The following is an 11,396-nucleotide window of genomic DNA, read 5'->3' on the forward strand; positions in this document are numbered from 1 at the left end:
TCAAATATTTGAATTTAATTTGCATAAAATAATTGGAATATCTAAAATCATTATAACTTTATTTTTAAATATTTTGTTTAAATATTTTTCTACTTTCTAAATTTAAATATTCAATAAATTTATATATTTTTTGAATATTTTGAATCTAAGGTAGATAATAATAATAAAAAAAATTTAATGAAGCTTTAGTTGATATAATAAAATAAAGATGTTGAAAAATAGTATTTTAGATTTAAATCTCATCACATATATATATTATAATTTTATTTAAAAATATATAAATATAAAAGACTATTTGTAAGACAATGGTATTTTAATTATTATATAACTCAATCAAGGACTTAATATATTGTAAATCTTATATATATTAAATATGTTATATTTATGACATATTTATGACGTGGATGAAATAATAATTATATAATAAATATTTATTAAAAATTCACATAAAAATGAGATTTTAATTCAAAATATCACACCATAAATAATAAATAATTAAATATAAAAGAAAGAATATGTGGATATAAAATATAATTTAATTTGTATAAGAAAAATATTTTAATAATTTTATAATTGTATTGATATTTGATTACCGCACCACTTAAAATTAGTATAGATTCAAATATCATTATAATTAAAATTTTATTGATTTATTATATGATAAAAGATAAAAATAATCTCATAAAATTATAACTTAATTTAGATATAAAAAATATTTTATAGCTTCACACCAATACAGTAAAATACTAAAGGAACAAAAGGATAGATATATTATGAAAATTAGAAAAATGAGAGTGGCTCTCGGCAGAAGAAATTTTGGGCCAAGTCCAGGCGTAGCCAGCCTAATAGAAAGCAAATAAATTGACGCGTTTTATTAACGGCGCGTGAAGTTTTACCACCGTTTTCTCCCTGAAAAAAGAAATCCATATATCCCTTTTAATATCATTAACAACTCGACTTCTTCACTCTTGATTTCTCTTTCAAAGCCAACTGTCACAAAACTCTCTGAAAATTTCCGTCACTTTCTCGAGAAAATAACTAAAAAGAAAAAGGAAAGAAAAGAAAAGAAGGAACCACTTCCTATGGGCCGAAGCTCGTCTCCTCCGGGACTAGACGGCGATGGCAACCAAAATGGAAAAAACAACGCCATTAACAACAACAGCGACACCAACAACAATAACAATGATCAAGGATTCTACTCGATCCGCGATCGGTTTCCTTTCAAAAGGAATCCTGGCCATAGCCGGGACCGAATCAAACAATATTCTCTCCTCGAACGGCCTTTAGTCCGAAACCGTGCCCGGTTCAACCGGAAAGGATTATTGCACTTCCCTTTTCGAGGCATTTATTTGTTTTATTTTTTGATATTTTTCTCTGTGTTCGCCTTTTCTGTGGCGTCAATGGTGATGCAGAGTTCGATTACGGCGATGTTGTTTAGGCAAGGAGGAGAGAGGAGTTGGAGGAGGTCTATTAGAGAAGGTTTGAGGTTCGGGAGCTCCTTGAAGTTTATGCCGGCTGGGATCTCGAGGCTGGTCGCTGAAGGCGGTGGACTTGATCCGATGAGATCATCTGACAGGATCGGACTTCGTGGCCCAAGACTTGCCCTTGTAAGTCGCACTTCATTCATTTTCCTTTTAACAATTGGACTAATTAATTGATTTCTTATCTTAAATTAGGAATTAGTAATTCAGAAGTTTATATTTCATTAGAATGTTGATGCACTTAAAGTTCATAATTCAGATGTTTGTTTATTATTCATTAATTCAGTTCGTTATTCAGATGTTTGTATTTATTCATTTCTTTGTTGGTAGTTTGTGATTTTGGATTAGTTAATATTGAAGTTTTTATGTTCGTTTTTTTTTTTTTTTTTAGATTTCTAAATTGTATGTAGTGGCTCAGCTGAATTGAATTTTGTATGTTATGGAATTGCATATTTACTTAGCAGTTTTTTGGTGTTTCCTTTAGCTCTATGGTTTATGAATAAATTAGGTTACTTCGTTATGGATTGCTGGGATATTTTTTATTTCGTGAAAATGAATGTCTTTAGTATTTGGTTATCTTGAAAGGCTAACTCAAAGACATCTTTATAGCTTTCTTTTTCTCTTTGTTTTTGGTTAATGTGTTACTCCGTTAAGCAAAAAATTGTTTTGTAATGTTTCCATTGAGGTTCATTAAGTATAGTTTGTGTCCTTTATATTGACACGATGTTTAAACTTTGAAAAATAAGTAAAGAATTTTAGAAAATGAGGTTTTTAATATGAAGTTGGCACTAATAAATGGTTTGTACAATGTTGAAAGTTGAATATTCAATAGGTTTTGATGCTTTTTTGGGAAAAGAGGGAGTTAATGGTTATAGACTAATAAGAATTTAGAAGAAAGAAAAACTTTGGGCAATGCGCATTTTATCAAGCATACTTCTAATGTGCCTAGAAGCACTTTTGGGCAAGGTAACGGGCACACTAACATTCACTTGATTGAAGTTTTCATTAATTTATATTATTTTCAGCTTCTCCATTAGATGTACCTTTACCAGTAAGAGGATAGTATCAAATCCTCTACCTATATTTAAATATTAAACAGCATGCAAATTGGCGAACAAAAAAATTGCATGTTTCCTAGATAAACCAGGCCACAGTTTTGGAGTCTATTATCATAATTATATATCTTAAGCTTATTACACACACATATACATCTTGCACCTTATTTCACTCTTGTGAGCCTTTTTTTTTCTGCTGGTGCCCGAGGCAATATAAGAGTTCTAGTATCAAGAGTGTGCCTTACGTCCTTGACAACATTGGTTTTAAACCAATTAGCATCATTCAGCCCTCATCTCGTCTAAAATGCACATTTCTTCATGTATTTCTCTATTTTAAGTGGTTTGAGTTTTGCATTTACATTGTGCATCTTGGTAATTGACAGATTTTGGGGAACATGAAGAAAAACTCACAATCATTGATGCTGGTGACTGTAGTAAAGAGTCTTCAAAGGCTTGGTTATGTATTTAAGGTGAACATATATATTTATATATATATGTATTTTTTAAATATTAGTGCTCCTGTTTTTTTGGATATGCTCATACATCTGATTCTGTGATACAAGCATCTTCTATAACTTCCATTGTATGGAGGAAGTGTTAATATTAGGTAGACATGTTTCTGCATTATAACAGCATTGGCATGAAAGTTTTGCATTTTTCTACTGATTAGTTCAGAAAATGTTATGGATCCTTACAATGTCAATTTGACAGATTTATGCACTAGACAGTGGCGAAGCACGTGGAATGTGGGAGAACCTAAGTTCTCAGTTTTCATTTTTTGGTCCGGAGCAATTTGGTCATATTGATTGGTCAATGTATGATACCTAATTCCTGTACTATGAGTTCTCTCTCTCTCTCTCTCTCTCTCTCTTCATTTATGTTTATAATTGTTTTTTATCTATATTTGCAGTCTATGGTGATTAATGTTTTTGTTTGTTATATATTTGCATTGGTTATATATGTTTTATTGCATTTTCTTCAGGTTTGAAGGTGTTATTGCTGATTCTCTTGGAGCAAAAGAAGCCATCTCAAGGTATCTTTCATATCTAGCTTACTGATTATATCTCACGTGTAAAGATACTTTTTGAACAGTACAAACACCTCATTTGAGATGCGTGAGTTATATATGCATGCAGCCTTATGCAGGAGCCTTTTGATACAGTACCACTTATATGGATAGTTCAAGAAGATACTCTGGCAAAACGTCTTCCTGTCTATGAGGAGAAAGGGTTGCAGCATCTTGTTTTGAATTGGAAAACTGCTTTTACCAGGGCCAATGTTATTCTGTTCCCGGATTTTACCCTACCGGTAAATCAGACACTGTCTATACTTCTACAGAATTTTTAGATGCCATTCTAGTAGACATCTTATGTGTTTTTCATTCTATTCCTTCCCTATCAGATGTTATATAGCATGCTAGACACTGGAAACTTCCATGTAATTCCTGGATCACCTGTGGATGTGTGGGGTGCAGAAAGTTACAGTAAGACCCATGAAAAGCAACAGTTAAGGAAAGACAATGGGTTTAGCATGGATGACATGGTGGTTCTAGTTGTTGGAAGTTCTTTCATCTATGATGAGTTATCGTGGGATTATGCTGTTGCGCTACAAACTATCGGACCTCTCCTCCAGAGATACACCTGGAGAAATGATGCGGGAGGGTCATTTAAATTTATTTTCTTGAGTGGTAACTCCACTGATGGGTATAATGATGCTTTACAGGTAGCCAGCTGTTGATAGGTGCATCATATATAATGTATATTTATAAGTTCCTTATACATTTCCCTTGTGCTTGTTGATGCCCCCATTTTGAATTGAATGAAGTCTTTATGGCCTAAACTTGTGTGATTAATGTGAAAAGGGTAATAAATACATTAAAATGACAAGAAAGAAATATGCTTGCTCTTGTTGCATGGATTAAATGAGGATACCTGATTTTGCCATTTAGTTTGGATATCTAAGTCATTCAGTTGTACTTTGTCTCTCGTACTTCAGATGCTTCTTTTTTGAGTTACACAGTTATAAATTGTAGTATGGCCTGAACTTTTTCTTTTTCAATTAGTTATGTATTGCTAGAAGGAAGGATAGAGGCTCAGAAATATTAATAAGACCGCTAAACCTGGAGAGAATAGCATAAGACGCTGTCATGTAATTTTCCTTTTGTCCTCTATTCTACCATATATGATGTATTCAGCACAGTGCATTGAGGTTAGTTTGCTGCCTTAGTATTATTTTCGAGAGTTATGTCATACCTTGTGCTTTTGTGCAGCAAGTTGCATCAAAGTTAGGACTTCCCCAAGGCTCTGTTAGGCATTATGGCTTGGATGGTGATACCAATGGAGTTATATTAATGGCTGACATTGTTCTATATGGTTCTTCCCAAGAAGAACAGGGTTTTCCTCCTTTAATTATCCGAGCCATGACCTTTGGAATCCCTGTCATCACACCTGATTTTCCTATCATCAAAAAATATGTAGGTCCATTTAATTTTTTTTTCCCTCCTATGTGTGTCTGAGAGAGAGAGAGAGGGAGAGATAGAGAGAGAAAGAAAAGGGAAGGGAAGGGACTTTCTATTCGTATTAGATTTTAAGTTGCTCTTATATCCAAGGTGGTTGATGGAGAGATAGAGAGAGAAAGGGAAGGGACTTTCTATTTGTATTACATTTAAAGTTGCTCTTATATCGCAGGTGGTTGATGGAGCACATTGTGTTTTTTTCCCAAAACATGATCCTGATGCTTTATTGAGGGCTTTCTCGCTTCTGATTTCGAATGGCAGACTATCTAAATTTGCTGAAACAGTTGCTTCTTCTGGAAGACTGCTTGCTAAGAATATTTTAGCATCTGAATGCATAACTGGTTATGCAAGCCTTCTGGTGAATTTACTCTATTTCCCATCAGATGTTTTGCTGCCAGGTCCTGTTTCTGAACTTCAGCAGGCATCCTGGGAGTGGAACCTTTTCAGGAAGGAAATAGAACACAGTAATTTTGATACTTCTGTAGATTCTAGTGTTGTTTATACCGTTGAGGAGGAATTGACCAAACACATTATTGATACGTCTAAGAATAGGACTGAGCTTCAGGATCAGGATGCCCTTACTGGACAAGACCTGGACCTTGTGACAGAAATAGAGAACTTTGAAGATTATGAAAGACTTGAAATGGAGGAGGTATAAAGAACTTCACTATTAGAGTACCTTGTTTTGATCCCTCCGCACTCACCTTTTTCCCATAAAATTACCGAACATTCTCAAAATTAACTGTGATGTGAACATGCTACTTTTTCCCCTTAAATCTATAGATTAATGAAAGAACGGAGAGACATCTTGGTGTATGGGATGAGATATATCGAAATGCTCGGAAATCTGAGAAGCTGAGGTTTGAGGCCAACGAAAGAGATGAGGGAGAGCTAGAAAGGACAGGTCAACCTGTATGCATATATGAGATCTATAGTGGAGCTGGGGCCTGGCCATTCTTGCACCATGGATCGTTGTACCGTGGGCTAAGTCTTGTGAGTTTCTCCTAATCCATACTTAATATTTCATCTTTTTATCAATCTTTCTTATACTTCATCAACTTCTTGTAAGTGTTTTGTTATTTGTGACGAGGAAAATTTATGTTTTAACTCACACTGCAGAAATTATTGTATGAACAATATATTCATATGGTTCTTGATGAAAATGCTTCTAGTTTTCTTTTGTTATTATTGGGCAACTTTAGTCTTCTTGAAAAGGGTGGGATGCATATGATTGTCAAGAGTCTGACATGCAATTTTGCTACTAGAGAAAACCTTATGTATAGATAATAGTTCCGACCGTCAACATTATCTCACCTCTTTCCTTTTTGCTTTCTTAATGTAGTCTACTTCTCTATTCATGACTGATTTCCTGTAGTTTGTACTTCATGTTAGTCTCCTCTCCCATTTTATAGGAGCTTTTCTTTTACTTTGTGTGTCTACTGAAAAATGATGTATGTGAAATAAGTACTTTCTATTTTTTGTAACTGTTCATTTTATATGCCAGTCTAGAAGAGCAAGGAGGTTGACATCAGATGATGTGGATGCAGTTGGCCGACTTCCGCTTTTGAATAGCACTTACTATAGGGATTTATTATGTGAAGTTGGAGGAATGTTCTCTATTGCAAATAGGGTGGATAGCATTCACAAGAGACCTTGGATTGGTTTTCAATCATGGCAAGCTGCTGGTAGGAAGGTATTCCTTATATTGATATTTAACATGGTGTTCATATGTTGAATATTGGCTGGGGTTTCATGAACCAATTCTTGTTTTCTGTTTTCTTATTGTTTCTTTTTTCTTTTTGGTTTTTTTTTTGGGGTTGGGGGGGGGGAGTTTCAATAGACTGTAGTAATGGTAACTGTCCTTTTTAAAGGTGTGTGTGTGTGCCTCTCCTTTGGGAAGAGGTAATGTGGGCTATTGCGGTTATTTGGGGATGGTTTGAAGGTGAACTTATCCCCATTGATCTCATTATTTAATACCTTCAAGCATGGAGGATTTTAGAGGATGGTACTCTGATTGATTATTTCCATCTTATACCCCTCAATATTTAACATACCATCCCAAGTTGCAGATGGCTTAAACTTCACTTGCTTTTCTCTCCACTACGCTCAAAATAAATATACAAATGGTTGTTCACTCTCATGCTATCATCTTCCTATCTGTTTACCGTCTTTTACCTTTAAAATGCTGATATACTGTTTAAAGCAAAAAAATTGAAAAAGTTCCTGAAACTAAAGAGATCCATTTTTGCTATCTCTTGCTTCAAGGCTACAAGTATCAATTTTTAGAGTATACTATTGACTGCCCAGTCTTTTCTTGAAATAGGTTTCATTGTCCACAAAAGCTGAAAAAGTTCTAGAAGAAACAATACAAAGAAGTAAAGGAGATGCAATGTACTTTTGGGCACACCTTGACGCTGATGGTGGAGGTGAAGGAAGCAGTGATTCACTCACATTTTGGTCGATGTGTGACATATTAAATGCTGGACACTGCAGGTTGGTTTTACCTAATATTGGTTGACTACATAATTATTAAACATACTTGGTGACAGATTTATCTGTTACACCTTGCTGATGCCAAGACTTGCACCTCAATTTTCTACAAGTCGAGTGAGGGTCTTTGTGCTTGCTATCTTTTGATGTTGTCTATATAGAGATTCTCTCTTCTACAACAAGTTGCTTTCTCCCAGGTTTCTTTTTCCTATTAAAATGATGTTCGAATCAAATTTGTCAATGTTTTTTCCTGAAGCCATCATGGTACCTTTTTTTTTTCTCTTATAAATATGAAACCAAGGAAAGCATCATCAAGATAGATGGGGTTGTGAAGAGGCAATCATTAGCTGTGATTTGGGCCTGATCCTTGGCATCTTTTATCAGCTGTTAGGTCTGGCCTGACTAAAGTTCAACATTTCCATTTTTTTCCTGTCAGTGTTGTCAAGGCCACAACGCTAGAACCCTCATATTGCCTCTGGTGCAAGGCGCAAAAAATGTGCTTGCCCGAGTGAAGTAAAGTACAGTATTTGTATGTATGAGATTTTGCAAGTTTGTGTGTGTATATCTATACCATATAAAGCTTAAGATATATGGTAAACTCTAAAGTATGGTCTAGTTTTTCTACGGAACATGCAATTTTTTAATTGATCAATATGCAATGTTTGTTGCTGAATGCTCAAGTATTGAGAAGTATATAGTTTGACATGATCCCTTTCTTACTAGTAAAGATATGTCAAAGGAGAATTGTGAAAAATAAAAGAAATTTAAGGGAAATTCAATCAGGTGTACATAAAAGTGTGCCTAGGCACATGCCTAGTCTACCTAATGGAAAGGACCTTCCCTGGAAGGGACTGAGGTGATTTTGTTGAATAATGCTAAGGCACAAGGCAGGCACAGCTAGGTGCACGCCTTGACTGCACTGTTTTCTGTTTGTTGGGCCAAGATCAGGTTCAATGGGTGAGAAGATGCTCAAAGGTCATTGGCCGGGATTCGCTTCATGCCTGTTCTATTCAAAGCTCAACATTTGTTGTTTTTGAACTTGGCAGTCAGGTTTAATAGGCTTGAAGGTGAACATTGATATGAACCTTAGGAGAACCACACCTCAGAAACTTAATTATTAGGATGGGAGAGCCTGGTTCCAAATAAATCTCACAAGAAAATCCTGTACTTTTTATGTGGGATTGAAGTCTCATACCTAGTAACTAGGTGCCTGTTTGGGCTATGGCTTTGTGCTGCTTATTCTAACCCCAGGCGAACACTACTATTTCAGCATCACCATGTGGGTTGCATGATTGCATTTGAGGGATATGATGGATAGCTCTGATGTCAATTGATTTGAACTTAGGAGAACCACACTTTAGAAGTTAGATATTAGAATGGGATAGCTCAAGTCAGTAGAAATCCTAGATGGATTTCCTGTACATTTGAGGAGGCTGGATCTACATTGGTCAGTGACTTAGTTAACTCGACAAACAACTGCTTTGTGATTTAACTTGCAATAGATTTGTGTGCGTAGTAGATGACTCTTGTTACTATATGAAAAGTATATGAGTGGCTTTGATGCTTTAAATGCCTGCAGAACTGCTTTTGAAAATGCCTTCCGCAAGATGTATAACTTGCCAGTGGATATGGAAGCTCTTCCTCCCATGCCCCAAGATGAAGGTCACTGGTCTTCCTTGCACAGCTGGGTGATGCCAACCAAGTCCTTTTTGGAGTTTGTTATGTTTTCACGGTAATTTACCGAGTTTTCTAATTTTATTGAATCTTATCTCTCAAAATCCTTCTAGAGCACAGTACTGTCAGTGATGACTGGAAATCTATATGATTCAACTGCAGGATGTTTGTTGATTCTCTCGATGCCTTGCAGTCCAATTCTAGTGAGGCTAATATGTGTTTGTTGGGTTCCACATATCTTGAGGTAAGCTCTTTTGTTCATACAAGGGATTTAAATAGCATTGTAACACGACATTATGGCCATTATTTTACTGTTTCAGCTGTGTCTGCCATTGATATTCATGGTCAATAATTCATTATGCCTGCAACTACATTAAACATGACTGCCAAAAATCCATCCACAGCAGCAATTTAAATCCTTGTGGCTATAACATTTGTAGGTTCCAAAATTCCATTGAGAGTCTAATCTAACGCTGCTCTTCTCGGTTTATTTGGCAGAAAAAACAATGTTACTGTCGGGTACTGGAACTCTTGGTCAATGTTTGGGCTTACCATAGTGGGCGGAGGATGGTCTACGTTGAGCCACACTCTGGTTTGCTTGAAGAGCAACATCCAGTTGAACAACGGAAAGAATTTATGTGGGCTAGATACTTTAACTTCACATTATTGAAGTCCATGGATGAAGATCTAGCTGAGGCTGCAGACGATGCTGACCATCCGAGGAAGGTGTGGTTGTGGCCATTGACCGGGGAAGTGCATTGGCAAGGAATTTATGAGAGGGAGAGAGAAGAGAGATACCGGTTGAAGATGGACAAAAAGAGGAAAACTAAAGAGAAATTATTGGAAAGGATGAGGAATGGGTATAGGCAGAGACCACTTGGATTATAGGATACTTAGAAGCTAAATCAGATGACCGTATTCTAAGTCTAACCTAGAGACAGTGAACTCCTAACACGAATGCTGAACCCCTTTTACTTTTCTCAACCCGGGGAAGCCGGAAAAACGACTGCAGACAAGAGAAGGCGAGTTAAAATCTAACAGCTTTCAAGACATTCTATTCTTCCAATTCTTTTTTATCAAGTAAATTGCTTCCAAGAATCTGAGGGGAGACAAAAATAGCTTCCTAGTGTTTTTGTGGTTCGCTAGCGACTCAAGCTGATTTACGGGGATATCTCAGGAGACAGAGCATACCGGTTCCGGGATTTTGGTTAAGAGGGTGACGATTATGGTAATTCTTTTCCACCATACAAGAACATTCAATTTAATGATGCATCTCTTTTCTTTTTCTTCTTTCTTTTTTTTTTTTTTCCTTTTTTAATCTTGTTTTCACAAAAAAAATTTGGATATTTCATAGGCAATGTTGATCAGAGTTATATAGTTTAGTTTCTGCCGAGTCTTTGCTTTATTATTATTATTATTATTATTTTATTTCATTGATGATAGTTTTGATAAAGCAAATTTTATAATCGGATATTTGAAGAAATAATTTTCCATCCTGAATTGATGTTCTGAAATTGGCGCCATGTAGGTTAGGGTGTAAAGGAGACAGTGGTTCTTACTAGCTACGGGGTTCGGTATGAAAAATATTTGAATTAGTTTTGTTGAGCTGAGTTGAAGCTCGAGGAAAGCTGAGTTTAAACGGCTTAATGCCTTGGTCGAGGTGGTTTGCAGATCTAGCCGGACTTTGGTTTTTAATATAATTTTAACTAGTATTGAAAAATCTTATAGCTCGCACGTAAATATTTGAGTTCCGAGTATAAGAATTTTTATTGAATTTACAATTAGGAGTTTGAGATATATATATATATATATATATTATTTTGAAATCAGGTTCTCAATGATTTGATTTGGGCCGATTTCTTTGCTTATATCTGAATCCCCCCATTATATCAATAATTAAGAGCAGAAAAATAAAAAAAAGAAGAAGCTTTGAATCATCTCTAATATTGGTAATATAAGAGAGTAAATTTCCATATTCTGATGTAAATTAATGCAAAAGATATAAACGTACGTATTACTTAATGAGAAATAATATTTCGGCAAGATGTATACTTAAAAGATTTTAAAAATAAATTTAAACAGTTTCATTTTAATGCCATTTCATTATGTTGTTTGCTGTTTATAGGTTTCAAATATAAATAAAAGAAATGCAATATATTTCAGTTAAACACTCTATTCATG

The 11,396-nt window shown here is 35.1% G+C and overlaps 1 protein-coding gene across 2 annotated transcripts; it reads left to right on the forward strand.

The window, feature by feature from the left end:
- The first annotated feature begins 776 nt into the window (after positions 1–776).
- On the forward strand, positions 777–11,152 carry LOC108473713 (uncharacterized). Of its 2 annotated transcripts, XR_001869792.2 has the most exons (15): positions 777–1,607; positions 2,920–3,006; positions 3,248–3,351; positions 3,519–3,569; positions 3,673–3,844; positions 3,938–4,258; positions 4,806–5,009; positions 5,224–5,703; positions 5,835–6,044; positions 6,556–6,744; positions 7,375–7,544; positions 9,121–9,273; positions 9,378–9,459; positions 9,714–10,443; positions 10,744–11,152. XR_001869792.2 is itself a non-coding variant. In XM_017775431.2 (14 exons), the coding sequence occupies exons 1-14, from the start codon at positions 1,083–1,085 to the stop codon at positions 10,101–10,103; spliced, it is 3,138 nt and encodes a 1,045-aa protein (XP_017630920.1). In that variant the 5' UTR covers positions 777–1,082; the 3' UTR covers positions 10,104–11,152. The 2 variants fall into 2 exon arrangements, 1 of the variants encoding a protein (XP_017630920.1); XM_017775431.2 differs by having other exon boundaries at positions 9,714–11,152.
- The last annotated feature ends 244 nt before the right edge of the window (positions 11,153–11,396 follow it).

This window comes from Gossypium arboreum, chromosome 5, assembly GCF_025698485.1.
Source record: "Gossypium arboreum isolate Shixiya-1 chromosome 5, ASM2569848v2, whole genome shotgun sequence".
NCBI lineage: Eukaryota > Viridiplantae > Streptophyta > Magnoliopsida > Malvales > Malvaceae > Gossypium > Gossypium arboreum.